Source organism: Peromyscus californicus, unplaced genomic scaffold (assembly GCF_007827085.1).
Source record: "Peromyscus californicus insignis strain IS unplaced genomic scaffold, ASM782708v3 Scaffold_11__1_contigs__length_118956290, whole genome shotgun sequence".
Taxonomy (NCBI): Eukaryota; Metazoa; Chordata; class Mammalia; order Rodentia; family Cricetidae; genus Peromyscus; species Peromyscus californicus.
In genome coordinates, this window is record NW_026294402.1 from 116,970,038 (window position 1) to 116,994,978 (window position 24,941).

At 42.3% G+C, this 24,941-nt stretch overlaps 1 protein-coding gene and 1 long non-coding RNA gene across 4 annotated transcripts in view; one reads left to right on the plus strand and one right to left on the minus strand.

The window, feature by feature from the left end:
* The window catches only part of LOC128101854 (uncharacterized), a 39,890-nt gene extending 26,862 nt beyond the window's left edge, over nucleotides 1-13,028 (minus strand). For both annotated transcript variants that reach the window (XR_008215217.1, XR_008215216.1), the window contains exon 1: nucleotides 12,750-13,028. This is a non-coding gene — a long non-coding RNA (uncharacterized LOC128101854). The remainder of the gene's footprint in view (nucleotides 1-12,749) is intronic.
* Nucleotides 13,029-13,063: 35 nt separating this feature from the next.
* Nucleotides 13,064-24,941, plus strand: part of Abhd5 (abhydrolase domain containing 5, lysophosphatidic acid acyltransferase) — a 36,009-nt gene continuing 24,131 nt past the window's right edge. The window contains exons 1-2 of one of the 2 annotated variants that reach the window (XM_052725257.1): nucleotides 13,064-13,193; nucleotides 24,207-24,292. In XM_052725257.1, coding sequence (XP_052581217.1) covers nucleotides 13,150-13,193; nucleotides 24,207-24,292 — 130 coding nt within the window. In that variant the 5' untranslated portion in view covers nucleotides 13,064-13,149. Of the gene's footprint in view, nucleotides 13,194-24,206; nucleotides 24,293-24,941 lie in introns of those variants that run through there. The other variant, XM_052725267.1, reaches the window with a different exon arrangement.

Consider the following 24,941-nt stretch of genomic DNA (forward strand, 5'->3'; position numbering starts at 1 on the left):
CAAGCCAACATGTGCACAGACACATAAGAAAATGAAAAATCACCAGGTGTGGTGGTATGCACCTTTAATACCAGCACTTGGGAGGTAGGCAGATATCTGTGAGTTCAAGGCTGGCCTGGTCCACAAAGCAAGCTCCAGGACAGCCAGGACTACACAAAGAGACCCTGTCTATAAAAACCAACAAGAAAAAAGGAAGAAAGAAAGAAAATGAAATATCAAGGAAGTAGGACTTTAACTGAAGATTGTTAACTTCTAAATTTCTAAGTTCAAAGACACTGAAATGGGTAAGATACCAGATGAGGAATTTAAAATTTTACTTGTAAAACTATCAATGCCTTCAAAGAGGATACAATAAACTTAAGAACACAAATGAAGCAGGTAAATCAATTCAGGACATAAAGAAGAAAGTCTGCAACATGAATAAGAAAGCCAGTAAAGAAATTAAAATTAAAGGGGAAAAAGTACTGTTTGGGATAAAAATTCAGTGAAAAATTTAAGAAATGGGGGAAAACATCATTAGATAAACAGAAGAAAGAATATCAGAGGTGAAGAACAAGGTCAAAGAAAAAAATGAACAGTAACAGCAAACCACAAACATGGCCACAATCCAGGAATTCTGGGTATAACCATAAATCTAAACTTAAGAATCCATGTCAAGCTGGGCGGTGGTGGCGCACGCCTTTAATCCCAGCACTCGGGAGGCAGAGCCAGGTGGATCTCTGTGAGTTTGAGGCCAGCCTGGTCTCCAAAGCGAGTTCCAGGAAAGGCACAAAGCTACACAGAGAAACCCTGTCTCGAAAAACCAAAAAAAAAAAAAAAAAAAAGAATCCATGTCAAATCAATAACCTAATGACATGGCTTGAGGTCTTAAGGAAATAAGAACAAGCCAAACCCTCAAACAATAGACAGGAAGAAATAATAAAGATATCAGTAAACTAGAGACAAGAATAAAATACAAAGATTCAATTGAATGAAGAGCTGCTTCTTTGAAAAAAATAATGACTGAAAAAATCTTAGCAAAAAGAAACCCTGAGAATGAGAGAAAAGACCCAAATGAAAAAAAAAAACATGAATAAAGAGGCATCACAATAAATACAAATGAAATCAGAAGTCATTTTGGAATAGTTTGAAAACTTACATTTAAAAAAACCCTGGAAAATCTAGAAAATGGGAAAAGCCTTAGATACATCTGTCCTACTAAAATGAAGGCAAAGTGATATAAAAACTTAAACAGATGTATTCCAAGCAACAAAACCAGGACCAGACGATTCAATGCCAAATTCTACCAAATCTTTAAGGACCACCCAATGCAATGCTCAACCTGTTTTATAAAGTATAGAGGCAAGTGAGTACATGGGGGTGCAGTACAACATGTAGACAAGAACATGGAAAGCCAAATATCAGGATGAGGAAGGACTGGAAGCAGGTAATGAACACAACTTATGGGAGAGGATACAAAGCTAATTGTTTTTCTAGTTCTAACTCTGTCACGGATTTTCTATTTTTGGTGGTGGATGAGTGCATAAACATACCAGATAGTGAAAGTGTAAAACCCAACAAGAAGCTCTACAACTTCAGGATGGCTGTTTTAACTATACAGAAGGTTATCAAGTTGTATAGACTTCGAGTCCGGTTAATTTCAGTGTGTGATTTTTTATATTTATTTATTTGTTTGTTTGTTTGTTTATTTTTTGGTTTTTCGAGACAGGGTTTCTCTGTGTAGCTTTGTGCCTTTCCTGGAACTCGCTTTGGAGACCAGGCTGGCCTCGAACTCACAGAGATCCGCCTGGCTCTGCCTCCCGAGTGCTGGGATTAAAGTCATGCGCCACCACTGCCCGGCGTGATTTTTTTATTTGCAAGTTATTTGTAATAAAGTTTATTAAAAATATTTGAAAAAATTCTGAACAGCTTCAGACACAAGGAAATGCAAATTAAAATTACATGGAGAGACCATCTCACCAGTCAAGAAAATAAGCAACAAATTCTGATCAGGATTGGGTATAGTAGGGGAGGAGTCCTATCATTTACTGGTAGGGAATGTAAATTAGCACAGCCCCTATGGAAACCAGAATAGGGCTTCCTCAATAAACTGGAAACTCAACTGCCATGTGACCAAGCTGGGTACAAGCTGAGGAGTCTAAGCCAGTCAGTACGCCACATAGACCCTTGCACATTCATTCTTGTGACTACTTGCCATCTGGAGATCTTTTCTAGTAAGTCATCCTTTGCCCATTTTCAGCTGGGTTATTCATTTTCATATTATTGTGGTTCAAAAGCTTTTTTAAAAAATTGAATACACACATTATCTCTTTAAACAGTTTTTTTTTTTTTGGTTCTTTTTTGTTTTTTTCGAGACAGGGTTTCTCTGTGTAGCTTTGCGCCTTTCCTGGAACTCACTTGGTAGTCTAGGCTGGCCTTGAACTCACAGAGATCCGCCTGGCTCTGCCACCCAAGTGCAGGAATTAAAGGCGTGCGCCGCCGCCGCCGCCGCCGCCGCCGCCGCCGCCGCCGCCACCACCACCCCCCGGCTTTTAAACAGTTTTTTACATTTGTTTATTTAGTCCTTGTGTGTGTGTGTGTGTGTGTGTGTGTGTGTGTGTGTGTGTGTGTGTGTGTGTGTGTATGTGCATCTTAGCATGTTCATGCTATGCAGCACATATGGGTGTCAGAGGTCAACTTGCAGGAGTTGGTTTTCTCTTCCCACCTAATTGGTTTGGGTACTGACTCTTGGTCCTCCAGCTTGGGAGCAATAACCTTTACCATCTTGCTGGCTCTTAGGAGATATTTTTATGTTTTGGATAATAGTCCTCTTTTCAGATGTATCTTTTGCAAATATTCAGTGTATGGTGTGCCTTCTTGTTCTCTTGATAATCACGTTTTAAAAATCAGAAGTTATTTTTACATTTATTTTTAACATAAAAACATAATTTTGTTTCCTATTCCAAAGAATCCATGTAAATATTTGTATGTATATTTTCATAACTCCTGAAGCCAGTCTTAATGTAGATCAAACGCTTCATCGATTGCCACGCTTATGATCTTAAATGAGATGGGAGTGAGAGACCTGATTCCAAACTCCAAGTTCACTGCTCAGTGACTTGGGTGACCTTTAGGCTTTCTGACCTAAAGTGACTGTTAGGCTTCCTTTCTTTTCCAAACAGAGATCATGCAGTCTTCAGTAATAAAAAATATCCTGCCCATGTCTCCAGGCTGCTGGAACATGTGACAGTGGAGCCCAGTGTAGTGCAGAGATCAGCGAGAACCTCGGGAATGTTGGCTTGGGGTAGTGATGTTTGTTTTTAATTTTAAAATAGCTAATTGACAAATAGCTTCATATTTCAGGTACAATGCTATGACGATGTATCTACACTGTGTAATAATTTACACTGAAAATTACTTAGTACACCCATCACCATCCACACTTATCATTCAATGGGTATCAGAACAGAAATTTTAGAGTTTAATCAAGTTCAGTTTATCGATTATTTCATGGATTGTGATTTTTTTAATTGTATCTAAAAGTCAATGTCACATACAAGGTCATCTAGATTTATCTTTCAAGAGTTTTATAGTTTTTCATATCACATCTAAGTCTATAATCCATTTTTGTGAGTGTGAAGGGTATAATGTATGACACACATACACACACACACACACACACACACACACACACACACACACACCCCTGTCCAGTTGTTCCTGCATTGTTTATTAAGACACCGTCTTTGCTCCATTCCTTTGCTCACTGTGAGTTTTCCTCTCTGTCCCTTGATCTACTTGTCTATTCCTTTGCCAACACCACAGCCTCCAGAGTGCAGCTTCATTATCTCTTCACAGAGGTCAGGTAGTGCCAGCCCCACCCCTCACCTTCCTTCTTTTCCTTCAGTATTGCATTGACTTGCTGGGGCTTTCCTTGCCATATAAACTTTAAAATTAGTTTCCTGATATCAGAAGATAACCAGCTGGGATTATGACTGTGATGCTATTCACTATGTATATCAAGGTAACAGGGCTGGTCTGATGACAAGCTCTGACCTTATCCACAGACATGGACTATCTACTCACAACAGTTCTTTTACTTCTTCAATATTTTATCATTTGCCTAAATATTTAATTTACAGTTAAGGGACTAAGGTTTTTAAAAGTCAGATTTTAATGGAATTTCTACGTTTCTATTAGTTACTTCTCTCATTGCTGCAACCAAATACCTGACGAGAGTCAAGAGGAAAGGTTTGTTTTGGCTGACAATGAAGGGGGCACAATCCATCATAATGGGGAAGGTACAATGACATGTGGTGATATTGTGTCCCCCAATATATTGTGTACCCTAATAAACTTATCTGGGGTCAGAGAACAGAACAGCCATTAGACAGACATAGAGGCCAGAAAATGGTGGCGCATACACCTTTAATCCTAGCATTCCAGAGGCAGAGATCCATCTGGATCTCTGTGAGTTCAAAGCCACACTGGAAACAGCCAGGCATGGTGACTCACGCCTTTAATCCCAGGAAGTGATGGCAGGAAGCAGAAAGGTATATAAGGCGTGAGGACCAGGAACTAGAGGCTTTTAAGCTTTTAGCAGCAGTTTGGCTGAGATCCATTTGGATGAGGACATAGAGGCTTCCAGTTTGAGGCAACAGGATCGGCTGAGGAGTTGGCGAGGTGAGGTGACTGTGGCTTGTTCTATCTCTCTGATCTTTCAGAATTTTCCCCAATAGCTGGCACTGAGGTTTTATTAATAAGACCTTTTAAGATTCATGTTACAATGACAGAAGCAGCTTGTGGCTGTGGCAGCAAGAACTTGTTCACATCTTAGTAGACCAGGAGGTGGGGGGGGGAGGGATGCAGGCCCTCATTGGCTTTATTCAGTCTGAACCCCAACTGATGGGACAGTACCACCCACTTCAGAATGGATCATCTCTCTTCAGCTAATCCTCTCTGGAAACACCTTCACAGACATACCCAGAGGCTTGTGATACTAAATCTCATCAAGTTGACTACCTTTCTATGACAAGGGCTAAGATGGTTTCCCAGTTTGTGACTTGGGTAAAAACAACCCTTCCAAGACAAATTGAAGAAGGCAAAGAGAAACCTGGGCATTCTTATATATGTTTTTCCTGAGTATAAGTGATTAACATTTTAGTTGACAGCTAAGGTCTCAGTGCCCATTTACTGGTACAGCATAATTGATGGGATGATTGGCAATACAGGTAAAGTGATGGATGACAGCAAATCTTGGCTCAAAATTAGGTTTTCAGCTGGAGCACAGTGCTTATCTCTCCATGGTGAGAGAGTTGACAAAATGAGTCTTGTGAGGTTTGTGGTCACCTTGCTACCTCTTTGCAGCAGCTGAACCAAAACAGATACAGATCCATCTGAGACATGGTTCCTGAACTATGCTTTAGCTAGGGGTTGGAGCAGGGGCAGGGATGGGACAGCCCTTTCAAACCACCACTATCCTCATGTGGGATGCTCACCATCATCACACTAGGGCACATAATACACTAAATCAAAGGGACATATGAGCCCCTTAGCTCTGCTACCACTGCTGTGTAAGTGTTGAAAAGTCATAAAAACTTCTAGTCACTGATTGCTTCTTATTTGATGAAAATATTAACCACTAGAAATGAGGTAAAAATTAATTCCTAGAGCTGGAACCCTATCAATAAAAAAATTTATCCAGTCCCCAAGGTGTGTGGATTACAATTTTTTTCCAAGTACTTACAGGAATTATAGAAGAAGTAGAAGTAATTATTTTGCACATGAGAGGATTAATCCCAGTGACAGCTGGTAAGTGCACTAACAAATACACCAACTGCAGCTGCCACCAAGGACTCTCACATTCCTCTAACCACCCTCCATACCCAGATCTAGATGTTTTGAGGTAGATGCTCTGAGGGATTCAAGGAAGAAAAACTATGCTTTAGGGTGGTGTCCCAGCTTCATTTCTGTTGCTGTGGTGAAGTAACCCAGGAGCTAAAGATACAGCTCAGCAGTCAAGAGCACATATTGCTCTTGCAGAAGACCAGGGTTCAGTTCCGAGCACCTGTGTTGGGCAGCTCACAACAACCTGTATCTAAAGCTTGAGGGGGAAGTGATGTTCTCTTTTGGCATCTGCAGACACCTGCAGTCAAATGCACACACCTGCACAGATATACATGAATACATAATTAAAAATACAAACTTTAAAATACCTTGACAAAAAGCAACTTACAAGGGAAAGGATTTACTTTAGCTCACAATTCAAGTTTATAGTCCATCCATCATAGTGGACAAGTCAAAGAGCTGGAACTTAAAACATCAATCCTCAATCAGGAACAGAGAGAAAAGGATGCAGGCATGCTTAGTGCTCAACTAGCTTTTCTACTCTAGGACCCAAACCCAGGGAATGGTACCGCCCACTTTCAGGTTGGGTCTTCCCACAGGCATGTCCAGAGCTCATGCTGACTAGACAATGCCTCTTTGAGGCTCTCTCCCTTCCCAGGTTATTCTATGTTATGTCAAGTTGAGAGTTAAAAACTAACCATCACAGATGGGTTCACTACTGAGAGCTTAATTATTTTAGAAAGTTGTTTTGGAATAATTTCATGCTACTATGCAAAATTAGTTTATGCTAAAAATGAACTTTTATAATAAATGATAATCTAGTATAACCACACATGTTAATTATCACCATAATTGTCACTTTTGTTCAATATATGTCCCTCCAGGAAAAGCACAGACATATGTAAAGAAATAATGGTTTAAATGTATAGGCTTAGGAGACTAAGGAGTTAATAACACAAAAGTAACAGCAATACATATCCTGTTTACACTTCTGAATCTGAAGTTCCTGACAACAGCCAGCTCCTAGCACCTGCAGCAGAAGAAATTACATTAGATCATAGACTGCACTAAGAAAAGGGGAAGGTAGCTAAGCAACACCTTCAAGTTTCAACGAAGAAAATGTTTAAAATAAAAGCCCTAAATTTAGCTATCAAATGTATATTCATCAGCACAGCTAAAAATGTCTTCATGACTGATTTGCAGCATCTAATAAAGTAAAAAAATAAAATAAAATCATTTGGCTCTGGGCACATCACACACCTCAATGCCAGAAGGCCAGAGATCTTTTCTTCCACTGGGAGTCATCCTCCTGCTTGCACGCCTGACTGGACCACCACACCAGTCCTTTCTATCAGAGGTCTCTCTTCTCCTTCACACCAGCTCAATATTCTGGATGGTGCTTAAGTGGGTGTGTCCCTGGGCAGTGACCATTATGATTTGTATTTCATACTTCAATTAAAAAGGAAACAAAGCTTTATTTGAGGTTTACTTTCACAAATTATTCCCATAAATGTGTGGTGTAACGAAGTCTCGATGCCTTTTGAATCTGGGAAGATGCGTATCCACATCCTCAGAGAAAGGTGTCCTACTTGGTGCTCCATCTCTGTGTGCTACTCACTCCTGCGCTCACACCTCCACCTCCCTGAGTGGTGCTGAGGGTGGAACCCGGGGCCTCAGGCATGCCAGGCCAATGTTCCACAACTGGGCTGCACCTTCAGTTCCTACTATTTAGTTTTCCCTGTGAAACTTTAAGTTCTTTACATGCCATGGCCTTGATAATTTTACATCCATATTGAGCAGACAATGGTATTCAGAAATCACGCCACAAAGGAAATTTTTTTAAGGCAGCCCTGGTTTGAAATGATTAACAATTTCTGCAACATACATAATTTGTGATTTGAAAGTTCCAAGGCTCAATATGTAGTTCATGCTATCACTGGTTCTCCCAAACAGACCAAAAAGAAACAAACAAACAAAACAAAACAACTCTAGTCACACAAGCAATGTGAGTGGTAGACTAATATCAGCTTAGGACTGTATCTCTACTAATGCTCGTTCACTTACAGCACAGAGCACCTCCACCTGTAGGAGCAGACAGTATTTCAGTGTGGAATCGATGACTGGTGAAAATGGTTCCATGTGGAGCTGAAGCAAAATAAGCCAACTGGCCGAGTTATTCAGGACCAGGTACTTACTGCACTGACAACAGATCATTTCCACTTGTCAGGAAATGTAATGGAGTCAAGACATTCTGCCACAAGTGCAGACTAAATGTAATGGATATTCAGCAACCCACATTAAACTATAGGATGGGCTTTCAGGATGGTGAGGGGCAGATGAGCTGGTAACATTAACGTCAGAGGAATTGTGGGTCTGAACATTTTCTTTCTGCTACTGTATAAACATGTCCCTGCTAAAAACTGTTGTATGGCATACATAATATCTACATAGATGAGTCTTGCTCTTGAAAGTGTAAATACAAATAAGCAACTGACATTTTTTTTTTTTTTTTTTTTTTTTTTTGGTTTTTCGAGACAGGGTTTCTCTGTGTAGCTTTGCGCCTTTCCTGGGACTCACTTGGTAGCCCAGGCTGGCCTCGAACTCACAGAGATCCGCCTGGCTCTGCCTCCTGAGTGCTGGGATTAAAGGCGTGCGCCACCACCGCCCGGCGCAACTGACATTTTTAATGCTATTGTGAGGGCACTGCTTTTTTTCTGATTAGGATGTTCATTATTTCGGCATAGACTTACCAGAAATTAAAAAGTCAGAATAAAAATGAAAGATAATAGATCTAAATATGGTAGGGGAAAATGTAAAAGCATTTATTTTACTGAAAATAAAAACCTAGGCTGTTCTATAGCTTCAGATGGGATGTAAGGCAGAGGAAAGGAAGACTCAGAGTCTCCGGCCAACCAATAGGACTTCAAAATTTCTAGGGCTAGAGGACACCAAAAGGAAGTTAAAGGTTAGCCCCTCTGGTCTCTTCTTCATTCTCCTGGCAACACCTCCACAGTCATCTGAGCTTGAAATTAGACAATCAATTTTGTGGCTTCCTTCTCAGGAAAATTGAACTATAAGCATCAGGATTAGAGCTGGGATGAACTTGGGTACTATGGATTGCATTTTAAATGCTCCCATCAAAGGACCATGAGCTAAATAAAGCCTGATAATTAGCCTGTTGTTCTGAAGGATGGTGCAACTAAGAGGTGGACCCTTAGGAAGATGGAACTTTGGGAGGTAGAACCTTAGGAAGGTGGACCCTTAAGGAGGTGGGGCTTTAGAGAAGTGGGCCCTTGGGGGAGGTGGAGACTTGAGGCGGAACTCTGGGAGGTGGAGCCTAGTAGTAGGAGGGACTTTGTTGGAGTGGGTAGGGCCTTGTTGGAGGAAGTGTTTCACTATGGGAATAGGCTTTGAGGTCTCATATACTCTCAAGCTATGGCCAGTGTGGCACAGTTCACTTCCTTTTGCCTGTGGATCAAGATGTAGACCTCTCACCTCCTTCTCCAATATCATGTCTGTCCATATGCCGCTATGCTTCCTTCCCACCATGATGATAATGGACTAAACCTCTGAAATTGAAAGCCAGCCCCAATTAAATGTTTTCCTTTATAAGAGTTGCTATGGTCATGGTCTCTCTTCACAGCAATAGAAATCCTAAGACACGGTCCAAGGACTCACAGATGTCGTGGTGTTCAGAATGGAGCTGCAGGGTTTCAACACTGCTGCTTGGGCTCAGGGCTTTATAGCCAAGTTTAGTCAAGAACAGCTTCTTTATTAGCAGCAAGGTAAAGCCAAGCCAGGTATCCCCAGAGTTAGGGAAGGTCATCAAATCCCATAGCCCTGGGCACAGCTCCATCAGTTTCTACACAAAACCTAGCATTAGATGATGGTGTGATTTTTCTTAGTTTTCACTATGTAGCAGTCACACTTTATGAGAGCAAGCTTGAGGTCCACAGATACTTACAAGTGTGCATGCTTGCCAGCCCAACTTCCTGAAAGTGCCACAGGAGCTGGAGCCTCACTTTGCAGTTTTGTTACTGAACTCAACACCACTAGGCTGTAACTGTGTGGGCAGTAGAAGCCCTGACAGTCAGGCTGGCCTAAACAGTGAAGGACATAACCTTCAAGGTGGAGATGGTCAGTTTCTGAGACACATTACAAGCTGCTGTTAACAACCAAGAATTTCTATAAAAGCATTTTTTATAGGTTCCTGTGGTAGATTGAATGTAATTGGCCTCCATAAGCTCATAGGGAGTGGCACTATTAGTAGGTGTGGCCTTGTTGGAGGAAGTGTGTCACTGTGGAGGCAGGCTTTGAGGTCTCATATGTTCAAGCCATGCCTAGTGTCTCACTTCACTTCCTGTTGCCTACAGATCAAGATGTAGAATTCTTAGCTCCTCCTCCAGCACCATGTCTGCCTGCACACCATCATGTCCCACCATGATGCTAATGGACTGAACCTCTGAACTGTAAGCCACTCAATTAAATGTTATTCTTTTATAAGAGTTGCTGTGGTCATGGTGTCTCTTCACAGCAATAGAAACCCTAAGACAGTTCTCATCTTCCTAGAATGTTTTATGAACTGTATCAGACACAATGAGAACCATTAAAACTACTATGTTCAAGAGGTTGTGGATGGTTCCCTCTGCCTTTAAACCACAGAAGATATCAATATCTTTGAAATGCTTTTGCTGTCATCGGAAGAGTATTTAGTAATATCAATTAAAAAGCTGTAATCATGAGCCAGCAAGATGGCTCAGTGGGTAAAAGTGTCTGCTGCCATGACTGGCAACCTGAGAATCAATTCCAGCAAACTGTCCTCTGACTTTTACATGCCCATCATGGCACATGCACCCGCACACACAAACACGTGCTCACAAAATAAATGTAGTATTTCTAAGAAGCTGTAGCCATTATAGAATGTTGAGAACAGTAGGGAGAGGGGGCTCAGATGAGAAAAAAAGGCTGCAGTGAGGGAGGAGCACCAGAAGCTTAGGTGTCCCCCCAAAGTTCTCACACTGGGAGCTCAACCCCAGCAGTGTTGTCGGAAGGTGAGGCCTAGTGGGAAATGAGTGGGCCACAGAGACACTGCCTTCATGGATTAGTTAACGCCTTCATCTCAGGAGTCAGTTTTGGGGTTGTGGGTTTCTCATGAAAGAGGAGTGAAGCCCCTTTCTTGTCCTCCTTGCCCTTCTGCCAGATGAAGCAGCAGCAGGGCCCTCACCATATACACAGACTCATAGCATTCCTCACAGCCTCCAGCACCATGAGAGATAAATTTGTTACAAATGACCAGTGTTCTTCTACAGCAGCAAACATGGTCAAAGATGGAGAGTGATGAATGGAATCGAAATTAAACGGTAGTACATTAGTGTAGGCTTCATGAAGGCCAGGGTCCTATTAGCCCAGCCTCAACAGCAGCGTTAAGGACACACTAACCATGAGTGAGTACATGGGTGTGAACAGCACAACCACAAAAGCAGGTTGGAGCTGATGACTGAAAGGGAAATAGGTAATAAAAAGTTGATATTTACATTATCTGCTTGTCTTCAAAAAAAATGAAAAATAAAGAGGATGGTGGGAACATTTCTGCTCAAACCTCAATTCACATACCTGCTATTTGTTAGATCTCTGGGAACGAGGAAAGTGTCACTTAACGTGTGATCTTATGATAATATGGTTTGAAGACTCAACCAATTAGCTTACATCAGGCGACTGAGCAGCCCAAGGCATCAGTACCACTCAGGTGTGGCTGAACTAAGTGAGCTGACTGCATATTCTCAGGATCCTTTTTTGGGGGGGTGAGGTGGGGAGGGGAGGGTAATGGGACTGAACCTAAGGATGGATACACAGAAGGTCCACTGAGCTAGTCCTAGCTGTGCATAGCTTGTCAAGAACACAAAGAGCTGGGCTTCCTCATATCACTTTCTCCTGCCCTAGCCAAGGAAAACATCCCTTATGCAACACCAGGATGCCTCTATTTGTTTAATCACAGTGAGTGTCATGGTTCTGAATTCTATTTTTAAAACACAACCTTGGGCTTGCTTGCTAGCTGCTGACTTCTATTTGCCTGTACTGAGCTTCGCCACCGGTCTTTATCAGTTTCATACATTTGCTTATGTCCCTTGGCCAAAAGCCAACCAGCCAACCAAACAAACAAAAGTTAAAATTATCCCGTGTGTGAGGGAATGCTTTAAGGTTTAAAAAAAGATTGTTTTAGAATTATGTGTGTGTGTGTGTGTGTGTGTGCTACTTGCCTGTATGTGCCTCATATGCATCGAGTGCTCTGAGGCCAGAAGAGGGTGTTGGTGCCTGGGACTGGAGTTACAGCAGTTGTGGGGCCCTTACATAGGTGCTGGAAAACAAACCTGTCCTCCCCTACAAGAGCAATAACCACTGAACCATCCCTCTGGCCTCTCTCCCCTTTAAATTTATTTATTTTAAAGATAGGGTCTCACTGTGTAGCTCTGGCTGGCCTGGAACTCCCTAGGTAGATCAGGCTAGCCCTCAACATTCAACTCAGAGATAGGTCTGCCTGACTCTCTAGCGCTGCTATGAAGGGCATGTACCAACGTGCCCGGCTAATGAGAATATTTTCATGAGCCATTCATCATTTCAGAATGGATTCTAGGAAGTTTCTCAGTTCCTCTCTGTCTGTCTCTCTCTCCTCTCCCCCTCCCCTCTCCTCTCTCTCCCCCCCCCCCCCCCCCCCCCGTCTCAGTTCTCTAGAGACCATGGTGGGGGTGCCCAATTCTAAGTACCCACACATAGGCTCTCAGCCTTCCCACGTGTCTGGAGTCTGGGTGGGTGAAGTGCAGGTTAGGGTCAGAGCAGTGCCCACTTAGACTGAGGTTGGACTGAAGGTCCAGTGAGCTGCCCCGTCCGTCCGTCCGTCCGGGTGGCCACCAGCGTAGCACGCCCACCTCTGGGTGCTGCAGACTCAGGCTCTCTCAGGCTGAGGACTGCTGGCCATGCGGGCCCCCCGGACAGTCCATCCAGGCGGAAGGACGCCTCAATGGTCATTATGCAGATGAACGACGACCTAACTCACGAGGCTCCCGCCGCAGCGTCGGGCTGACCTTCCTTCTTAGCCATCCAGACTCCCCGAGACAGTCAGGCGGCGCATGCGCAGCTGGGAGGCCAGGCTGCGCGGAAGTAAAGCGAGCCGTGGCGTGGCCGCGCCCTCGAAGCGTCCTAGTGGGTGGACGACGCATGCGCCGGCGGCGCGGTCTTAAGGGCGGCCGCGGCCCGGGGCCGCCCAGTCGGCCCGTCAGCCGGCTTCGAGGTGCGTTCTGCGCTTGCGCGGCGGCGGTGCTGAGCGCGATGGCGGCGGAGGAGGAGGTGGACTCGGCGGACACCGGTGGAGGGTGAGGATCACCCGGGAAGAGGGACGACGTGGTTTGGGGGCGCCCCAAGGAGGAGTGACGCTCTGGCGATGCCGGGCGGCCGGCTGAGGGAAGACGCGGGGCTGACAGGCCGCGGGGCCACGGGGAGAGCGGCCGGTGAGGGCGCCCGGCCGGGCGACCCTGATCAGCGTCACCGCTCGCCTCGAGCGGGGCGGAGATCGGGACTCCGCGCCGGGACGCGGGGAGCCGGGCGTCACCAGGGTGGGGAGTGGGCATGTGGACTTCCGGGAACCTCCTGGGGAGGATGACAGTCAGCTGTGCCGGAGAGCGTCCCTCGGTGGTGGCCGTCTGCGCTCGCCTCACACCTCCCCGGCCCCCGGTGCGCTCCTGTGACCAGGTGTTCTGGCTTTCCTGGACGAGTCTTCTCGGCAGCAAACTTTGTGGAAGTTGAAGGGCAGATGCCTAACAGGAAGCCCTTAAGTTTTTTGTTTTTGTTTTTTTGAAACTGTGTGTGTAGCTCTGGCTGGCCTGGAAATCTGTGTAGACCAGGCTAGCTTCAGATCTGCAGAGCTCCAATCCTTTTGCCTCAGATGCTCAGGGCTGGAATCAAGTGTGAGGCACCACATCCAGCTTTTTGATGGACTCGTTTTAAGTTACTCTTGTCTGTCTTTGACATATGTCATGCCCTTGTGAGTAGAATACTAACTGTTGGAGAAATTAAATTACCATGAACTAAGTTATTGCATTGGTTCTCAGAAGGCTGCTCTTTCGTATGGACAGGACTATACATCTTTCCCTTAAAAGTGTTTTGACAGTTCCATTTCAGATGTTTGGAGACATTTGCATAGGAAAAATAGCTTATATACTATGAAAGCAAATATTTTGGAAAGATGTTAGGGAAGGAATATTTTGAAACATTTGAAACCACATTCTCCTAGTTTTGCTGAAGTGATAACAAGTTGTGCCCACTTTCTGGTTTGTTGTTGAGCTTCCTAGTTACTTGGTATGAAATGCAGAGTGTCTCAGGGTACAGCCAGGAACTGGCAGCTTGTGTTCCTATCAAATTTGTCAAGACATTTTTGGGCTCTGAGACTACTAACTTGTGGACCTTTTTGGTCTTGATGGTGTGAGGCTCCAGAGTCGAGAGCACAACAATGAGATCAAGTTATGGCTTGGGTGGTGTCTGGAGGTCACGGAGGGCAAGACCAGCCACAGTCCCAAGACGGAGGTAGCCCTCCCTGGTATATTCTTGGCAGGACATTTGAGCAGTTGCTGTGTATCTACTTGGAGATGGTCTTCTGAACTATACCAGGCAAGCACAGAGAAGGCTGAGTTCCTGCTGGGTGTTCCCCAATGTGGTGATAATACTAATGTCTACCCTGTGTGCTAGATCTGACTACACCCATTTTCGTTTGGAACTACCTCTAACAAGTAGTTGAGCTAATTGGAACCTACCTCTTCAGATGTCTGCATTTAGTTTTAAGGCATTTCCCTCATATTTCTGCTGCTTCTTGATTGGATTGGAACTCCTGGGATATTTGCCTACTGTTCTGAGTCAAGTTCTTCAAGGCATTTGGACTTAGGCAGTGCCATATGATCTGAATGTCCTAAGAGGCTTCATATGTTGAAATTTAATCCTCATTGTGAGGAATTAGCAAGTGGAACTTTAATCTGATGATAGTCCATAGAGGCAAGGCTTTGGGCAGTGATTAGAATGAGAGAGTCAGTAGAATGGAGTACTGGTGATTGAATCCTTGTGGTTTTATGAAAGAAGAGTACAGATCAGTATATGTACCGACTGTATGTTCTCAGCTCCCTGTGTCTTGCCTTGTGCTACCCTGGGATTTTACCAGGAAAAGTCTGACACTAGAACTAATCCTTCAGTTTTGTACCTCCAGAACTATGATCAAAACACCTCGTTTCTTTGTAACTTATCAGTACATATGGGGAGATGACATTAATAAAGTAAGCAGTTATAAAGCAGTCCTCTCACAGCTATGTAAGTCTTGTCTTTCCCCTTGTGGAGACAAATGTACCCGGAAGCTTTCAAAATCCAGTCCTTTTCAGTTGCAAAACAGTTGAGAAAGCCAAATATAATAAAAATAGGGTAGATTTCTGCCACTCACTGTCATAATGTCCCAGAGAATTAAGTGCTGATTGAGTTTAGGGGAAAGCTATCACAGAACTCCTCTATTGCAGAATAGACTATAAAATAGGTGGCTTGCGGGGCATGCTAGAGTTGGTGTGTACTGGCAGACTGTTGCTGAATTTTCAGGAATTTTATAGCACCAGCATCCTGAAACCAACCACTGTGGGAGAATTTACACCATGGAAGTCATCAGATGCTATTAAATAAGACAGAATTTCTCCCTTGCTGCCTGAGTTGACTTGCCAGCTTCCTGCTGAGTTTATGTTAAAGACTGTGTATAGTCCTGTGCTTTGGAGATTCAAGAGTGAGCTTCTTTATCTTACTTCCTAAAGAACTGCTAAGATCTGTACATTCCTTCCTGCTGCTATTGCTCTGTAATCCTTGCCCCATGACTTCTTTAAAATCATGAAACTGCAATTCCAGTACTTATCTGACTTGGGTCTTTCACACACACACACACACACACACACACACACACACACACACACACACACACACAACACACAACACACACACACTACACACACAACACACACTGACCTCAAGACCTCATGTGAACACTGTACCACTGAGCTACATCCCCCAGACCTCTTGAGTCCTTTTCAGTATTCAGTACTATAGTGAAACTCTTATTAGATAGCTAACTCTTATGATGTTTTGTTTATTCTCTTAACTGAGACCAACAGTTGCGTTTATTAGGCTCTATTCTTTTAACTATTTTCTAAATACAATAATTCCCCAAGAGTTTATTATTTTCTTTTTATTTTTTATTTATGCACAGTTCTTGAGCTATCTTGTCTTTGAAGGACTGAGATCACATTCTCTTCTGTACTGTAGTATACTGTAGCTAAAGTTTTCCTGCCTGGCCCACAGTCAGGACAAATCTGTCACCCGCCAGTCCCACAGTGGCTCAGACCCAACCAAGTATACACTTCTTGCTAACTGTTCTTATATCTTAAATTAGTCCATTTCTATAAATCTATACCTTGCCTTGTAGCTCATGACTTACCGGCATCTTCACGTGCTGCTTGTCATGGCGGGGGCTGGCAGTGTCTCCCCCCTCAGCCTTCCACTTCCCAGAATTCTCTTCTCTACTTGTCCTGCCTATACTTCCTGCCTGGCCACTGGCCAATCAGCATTTTATTTATACAGAGTGATATCCACAGCAGTATACCATTTGTGTTTGCCAGCTGTTTGTATCTGTTTTTTCAAGTTTAACATGTCTAGACCATAGCCTTATTTGTGTCTCCTTCCTTTAAATGGTGTAAAGTGCACAGCACTTCCCTCTACTCTCCTTTGTTTTTAAAGGCAGTTTCATTCTTCTGGTTGTCTGCACTCTTATAACTGGCCTCTAAGTATCAAATCTGTTCCCTTTACTGTCTTTGGATAACAGGTCCCCACAGAGTCTAGCAACCTGCCCGTTATTGTCCCACTGTTACCTGGGAGCCACTTAGTTCAAAACTTTCATGTTCTTTCCTTGGATTTTTGCGAGCTTGGTAACATCAAACCTAGCTCATTTCATTAGTGCCTTTTCTACTTCCAAGAAGAACTCTCTTCTTCACACACAGTGGCTCTGTTATAGTTATGGTATATCCTGAGCCAGACTGTGAAGCCATTTGGAATCAGTGTGGCTTCCATCCAGCTTTGGAGTTTTATTTCCTTTCTATGCACTCTAACTCTGGAAAGCCATACTTTTTCATGCTTCCTAAACCTGTCAGCTGTTTCCCTGTCATTCTTCATGGTTTGTTTTACTTAGTTTTCTGTAACCCAAAATAGATTATTACCTTCCTTCTCTAAGGCCATGGTATTTTGTGTGTTTGTGTGATGCATGCTTGTGTATGTACATGTGTGTATGTGTTGCATGTGGAAGCCAGATGAAGACATTGGGTGCCTTGTCTGTCACTCTCTACCTTATTCCTGAGAGACAGGGTCTCTCACTGAACCCAAAGCTTGATGTTTTGGCTAGTCTAGGTCCTGGGATCTGCTCCCAGTGTTGGGGTTGTAGGCATGCCAGGCCATGCTGCTTCGCATGGGTGCTGGGATCGGAACTCAGGTCCTCGTGCCTGCACAGCAAGTGCTTTTACCCACTGAGCCATTTCCTCAGCCCCCATGGTATTTCTTTAAAAAAATTTTGTTTTTTACTATTATGGCCTTCAACTTTTGAATTTTCTGCCTTTACTTTCCAAATGCCAGATTTGCAGGCATGTACCACTACACTCAGCTCTAAAGTTTCTTTGTCTCACTTAAATACTGTTTAATAATATATTTATTTATGTATTTATTTTGTGAGCTCAGAAAAAGGCTTTTGTCCTACTCAAATATTTAGCAGAGTCCAAAGGGGCTGTATAAATAGTAATCTTCCATAATTTCTTATTAAACCTTTAACTATTATAAACTTATGCTGACATGAACCCTGAGCTTACAAACCTATTAATTGTTCATATTTCAGGTGTATAGCTTGTTTGTTTCCCTGAGATATTCAGAAATTTTTGTATATTAGTGGGACAGCAATTAGAACAACTCACTTCAGTTTTCCTGGGATGTTGGAAACAGGTTTCTATTTCTTGACCTTAGATGAACCAACCCATGCCTGCACTGCAGAATGCCAATCACAGACCAGCAAATGCAGATGTCAACCCTGTGACAAAAAACAAAGATTATAAAATCAGGGGTAGGCCACGTAATCAAAACAATGCTCAACAATATGTTTCAGGACTCAGAGATACGACCCATACTATTTATTTATTTATTTATTTGTTTGTTTGTTTATTTATTTATTTTAGTATTTTTGAGGCAGGGTTTCTCTGTGTAGTTTTGGAGCCTTTCCTGGAACTCACTCTGTAGCCCAGGCTGGCCTCGAACTCACAGAGATCCACCTGCCTCTGCCTCCTGAGTGCTGGGATTAAAGGCGTGAGCCACCACCGCCTGGCAACCCATACTATTATAATACCTATTCTGAAACATTATGTTGCTTTTTAAAAAAGCCTTGACTAATTGTTAAAGTTTTAGTTAAACTTTATGTGCCCCTGATTGTGAGTTATAAAAAAAGTGTAAAGATAATTTTATTAAAAATAATTATTAGGTTTGAGACCTAGGACTTTTAGTTTTATTGTCTTCATTGTCTGATGGATAAGCTTATTTTATAACTGACTTAAAGAAACATTTCTCTGACTTGTTGAACAATGAGGATGAGTATTTACATGTAACTGCTTCAAGTGTGTCTGACATGAGGTTCTGATTCTTCTCCTGAGTGGCTGTTTAGGGACTGTGTTAGGGAAGGTAGGAAATGCCTTAGGAAGGATATGTGTGTGTGCTTGTGGGCATGCAAGCTCCTGGTTTTATGAGACAGGGTATTTCTGTATAGACTAGACAGGTCTCAAAATCTTAATCGTTCTGCGTCAGCCTCCTGAGTGCTGGCATCGAAGGCCTGAGTCATGCCACTCAGCTTAAAAATGTTCTAAATTAACCTGTAAGTATATTAGGGGGCATGTGCTGTCATGATGGCCAGTGATAGCTTGAATCGTTTTAGTAACATATATTCAAAACTGTTACGTTCATCACTTAAGTTGTACTTATATGTGGCATATTCTTTTTCCCCCTCTTTCATAAGAATGGGATTTAAAAATTCTGTTCCCAAGAAAAAAGGCCTTTAGTTGTATTGCAGTTCCAATTTGGAAGTTTTTAATTCTTTGAGTGAGGAATTATTTCAGAGGAATTGTATATTACCTCTAATTTGTTTATTTATTAAAGAAAATCAAAGCTTCATGGTTTCTTTAAGATAGAATTTTGTGCTTAGGTTACAGGGAACAATAGTGAGCACACTTTCTCTTGATTGTACCATTAGAGGGATGGGGCCTATTTTAAGCAAAACAGTAATGTAATGAAATCCTCTTTACTTATAACCTAATTAGAAATGTTACATTAAGTGGCCAACAGAGTGTGTGGAAATTGGCCAGACTTCTGTATATTTTCTTCAGGATACTTTGAAACCTCTTTCACCATTTCACAATATTTATAGATTGTGCAATTCAGGTTTAGTAACACTATAGATAGTCAAATGTCTCAGAGAACAAAACAGGAATTACCAGGAACTTAAGTGTTCATGGCGTGAGGGACAAGTACATTGTTAATGATAGTTACAAAAAAGTAGGTAGAAAGTTCGGGAGAAAATTCAGGATACTTAAAATCAGATTTTTTTTTTTTTGGTAAATATACTCTAATATGTTAATCACTACTTGGTTTTCCTAAGAGTTATCACTTTTAGTGTGTCTTCTAAAACTTTCCTGACTAATTTTTTTTGTTTCCATTCCAGTGGTTATAGATCTAGATCAAGAATCTTTTAATTTTTTTCTTTTTTAAATTAGATGCTTCAGGACTTGCCCTTTTTGTCTTACCAACAAGGTCAGTGTCCAGGTCGTAGGGCTTTTGTAGAAAAACTTTGGGCACACACTGACAAGCCTTGCTGGTGTTGTGTTTACTTTGGGGAAGTTACAGTCTTTGCAGTGAATGACTTTTCTTTGTATTGCAATTGATTCTTCCATGTCTTCTGAAATCAGGCTTTACTATGGATAATAAAGCTTACTGATTATTGCTCAAATAGGTCATGCATTTCTATTTTACAAAACTGTGTAGAGAGTTTACTGTTCTACAGCTGGACCTCGTGGTTTTTACCTTGAATCTGTGATCTCAGAAGAATGGCTCTAAGTCTGACAGCCTTAGATTCAGTGTCCACATGCTAAGTCCAGGGAATGCCAGACGACAGAGTGGCCTCAGACATGCAGTGGAAAGCACAGTCTATTTAGAGATGTGGTTAAGTTACTCTGCAGAGAGAAGAGGGCTGGCTAGGGATAACAGAGGTAGTAAGAAAGGCATGAGAACTCCTGAACAAGAACCTGAGGGGTGGGTAGACAGACCACCGCTTTTCACTCCTTACAGGTGTTCCTTGGGGGCTGCTGTATGTGTGGGACTTGGTCTTACACATGCAGAATAGAAGTCCACTTCTGTAAAAGTCTTACCAGTAATCTGATTAAAGCAGACCTGGACAGAGCACTTCTGGGTTCAGGGAAATACTATTTTCACAGTTCTATTAGGCATGAAAGTATGTGGGGTTTTTTTCTACTTCAAATATGCTATAGAAAAAGCTCATCTGTAAAATCTGGCCTTGTGTTGATGAAAAGGTAGCTATGAAAATATAATGAGAATCTGTGCCCTTAATTATTGATGTACCCACTAGGCCTACAGACACTAAACTAGTCATTAGGAGTCGAAATTAATAGATCTAGCCTTCGAAGCTTGTTTTGCGGGCCAGGTGTGGTTTGTACCTCCAATTCCAGCACCTGGGAGACAGAGGCAAGTGGATCAAAAATTCAAGGCCATTCTCAGTTGCTTAGCAATACAAGCTTGGGTTTGCTTTTTGAAGTAGTGACTCAGTGGAGGAAGACTTATGCCTGTACTACAGTCTGTTTCATAACTTTTAAAATTCCAATCTCCTGTACAAAGAAGGTTTCTGTCTGATTTTTTTTGGCGTTTTGTTTGTTTTTAATGACTGAAGCAAATACTGCATTTGTGCTTTCTTTGTCCCAACTTGTGTATGTCATTTGAAGCAAGTAGATTATAGTTCACTTCAGTTGTTTGTTTTTTTTAATTGATCTCTGATTGTCTCTGACAAAGAACTGTGCTATGATCTGAAGGATATTTGTTAAAGTGATGAGATTCAGTTATAAGAAACTTCCTGTTCATAATTTTATGATCAAATAGAGATATGCAGGCACAAAAGAGGATGAAAGAGCTTCAGTTTAGTGATAATTTAAAAACAAGCAAAAACATATTACTCTCTTTTTGAAAATTAAAAAATTGTTAATAAATTAAACAAGTAGCTGAAGCAACTTTCCTTGGTTAATTTGCAGATAGATTTGCATACTCATCAGTGGACTAGTGTTAACACCTTCTTAGGTTTGTACCTCAACAGTTGATCAGTTTAGCACTTGTGAGGGGTGGCCAGAGGTCTTCTTGTCTTGTATTGTCAATGCACAAATATGAAACTGACATTTTAGTGCAGGCCATTATATGTCTATGAAAAGCTGACCAGATATATCTGCTAATATTCACCTTGATTCTTTCTATTTGTGTATACAACACACACACACACACACACACACACACACACACACACACACACAGAGAGAGAGAGAGAGAGAGAGAGAGAGAGAGAGAGAGAGAGAGAGAGAGAGAGAACTACTGAACCTACTAGAAAATTTTGTCTAAAGACTGAGATAAGAAGAAAGTTAACTGTAACTATAAAGGATGGACGGGCATCCATTAGAGAGTGAAGCTGTTAGGGCATTGTCCTGTTCTCCAGTCACCTTTTGTGTTACATGCTGATGGCTCTTTCCTGGATTTCTGCTTTGTGTCAACTTTCGCTTATTCTTTGTTTTGAAGTTTCAGACTCTTGCTCTGCCCACATACCTTGTTGTAGAACCTGAGGTACACTAAGTGTTCATTGCCTATAGAGAGAGCCCATCTGCCTTTCTTCATCACACTCTGTTAGGCTGCTGACTGCAGCCTCCAGTTTCCAGTCACAGTTCTCAAGGGCTCACATGACCACCAGCTGGTGTATTTAGCACTGGATATTTAAGGTCAGCTTTGAGATAGATTTAACTTTCAGTGTGTTCACCATGAGGTAGGCAGATAAACATATAAACAACAGCCACTGACTACAGTATCTGTAGTAAGGACCATGTCTCTGCACCCTAGAATCAGGAATAGTGTGTCTGGAAAAGTGAGGTATTAGGACCAAGGGAAGAGCTGGGCGGACCACAGAGACCTGCAGTAGTGTGACCTTTTGAGAGGGATGAGGCAAAGCAAGAGAAAAGCTGGGAAGGAGCAGACTGGAGAGGACCAAGGAGCCTAGGCCACCTGTAGACAGTAGCCAATTTCTCAGGCATTTTGAGGGAGGTACTCTCCTGTGGACAACAGGGATTTGGGGGTCTTTCAGAATTGAGCTCAAAAGATCTACTTTTCTTACTAGCAGTGTATCATCTATCCTTGTGTTAACATCAGCTTTCACATCTGTGAACTGGGCCTACCCTAAATTGTAAGTGACCTAATCATTCATCAGACATTAGTTACTGAGTACCTGTTATATATAAATTATTTTATAGGAAAAGGAAATGTAAGGAGAGTCTATGAAGTTTAGAAAAAGCTAGAGGCTGAATCATCCCTTCCCAAACTTAGACTAATTCTCTACTCACACTAATTTTTTTGTTTCTCTTGTTGCTTGTTTTATTCTGTTTAAGGTACAGGGAGTTAAACCTAGGGCCTCCAGTGTGCTAGACTAATGATTATCACAAACGGTACCCATTTTTGTATTTTATTTCTATTTAGTGTGTTGTCTGTCATGATTAGTGGTACTCTGAGGCAAAACCCCAAGAATCTTTATTATCCCTTCTAACCATTGATCAAATTTAGCTTGTTTCAGTTTTAAATATTCTTTGACTAAATCTTCATGTCTCGGTCCCTCTTGCCAGTGCTTTGGTTCAGGCCCTTAACTTTCATCTAGAATTGATCCCTTTTTCAGATTCGTTTTTCTTTTATTAGGAGTGTCTCACTGCCATGACAGAATCCTTGCCAGCTGTAGATGGCTGCTAAACTCTGTATTTCATCAAATCCCTGCAGTAGGTTTTGATCTGCTGCCAGGCCTGAAGTTGAAGGTTCTCCCACCTCGTAGTTGGCTCCTGGCAAGTGTCAGTTGTCGCCTCTCCACATCTTCCCTCACCTGTTGTCTCAGACCTGTGTCCTTGTTCTCTTGGTTCCACTGTGCTGTTCAGGCAGGTGCTGTATTCTTCTTCTCATCTGCTGTTTGTTTGAGTCAAGGCTGTTCTGCCCATCAACAGTTAACTGTTAGCTGCTCTAGGAGGTTGAGCACAGGCCATCAGCTCTTTGCACTTTCTCGTGATGTCTGAAGCTTTTCTTTTTCCTATTTTCTTATGAGAATTTTTGATAGTTTTCTTCTCACCCTGCTGCTCAGATGAGATGAACCTATTCACACATAGTCTTTAGCAATTTTGCACTTACCCTGTTAAGAAACTGCCTTACTTTGGGAGTGGTGTGTGGTGGTATTGTGTTCCCCCAAAAATTGTGCACTTTAATAAACTTCTCTGGGGTCAGAGAACAGAACAGCCACAATATTAAACAGAGGATAGGCAGTGGTAGCACACGCCTTTAATCCTAGCATTCCAGAGGCAGAGATCTACCTGGATCTCTGTGAGTTCAAGGCCACACTGGGAACAACTAGGTGTGGTAACAAGAGCCTTTAATCCCAGGAAGTGATAGCAGAAAGCAGAAAAGTATATAAGACGTGAAAACCAGGAACTAAGCTGGTTAAGGTTTTAGGCTTGGAGCAGCAGTTCAGCTGAGATTCATTCTGGATGAGGACTCAGAGGCTTCCAGTCTGAGGAAACAGGATCAGCTGAGGAACTGGCGAGGCGAGGTAGCTGTGGCTTGTTCTGCTTCTCTGATCTTCCAGTGTTCACCCCAGTACCTGACTTCGGGTTTGACTTTATTAATAAGAACTGTTAAGATTCATGCTCCAGTGGTGTCCCTGCTTCTTCCCTCCCTCCCTCCCTCCCTCCCTCCTTCCCTCCCTCCCTCCCTCCCTTCCATCCTTTCTTATTTTTAGCCTTTCTATAATTATTGGAATTTGACTATCTGGAAAGATAAGGTGGACTTGGTTACTTCCCTGTAGGCCTACTCCATTGACTTGTGCCACTTGTAGCTTGCCCTCACACAGGTGGTGGGGTTCCTCTGAGGCTTTGTTTTTCAGGATGTAGTAGCTGAGAGTTAAGAGTGTGGCCTCACCTATCTGCATTTTGTTTTTGGCATTCTAGGTCAGGATGGCTAACAGGGTGGCTTCCTACCTGGTGTCCTACGTCTACATCACACCTTAAAGAAGCTGAAGAGAAAATGTTAAAATGTAAGGTTTTCCTCTTCTAAGTTACTTTAACTATTTACTAAAATAGACCTAATATATTGCATTGTCCTGAAACTGAAGATAAGATTCTGTGGTGTGTTAGCTGCTGGCAAAAGAGCCTTCTTGCTCTTCTGTGTCAGCAAGTGGCACAGTGTCCGGGGGGCAGTGATTGTCAGTTTTTTGGGTCTTAGATCCCTGTCAAACTCTTAAAATAATAAGGATCCCAAGGAACATTGTTTATGGATTATAGTTATCAATATTTATTAGTAGAATTAAATTTGAATTGAATATTTTTAACATGTTAATTTTTTTAAATAATAGTAATAAACCATTGCATGTTAAAATAATGTTTGTAAAAACATTGCCTGCTTGTCAAAAACTGTAATTAGAGGAACATCGATTTCATGACTACAGATCTGTCTTATGAGCTGGACTCTCTACCTGTTTCTGTCTACTCGCTTGTCACATGACTGCAGCTCATCAAGAATGAGAGTAGGCAGGGCGTGGTGATGCTGGGGTCTTTAACCCCAGCACTCAGGAGGCAGAGGCAAGTGGATCTCGGAGTTTGAGGCCAGCCTGGTCTACAGAGAGAGTTCCAGGAGAGCCAGGACTAACTAAACAGAGAAACACTGTCTCAAAAAACAAAACAACA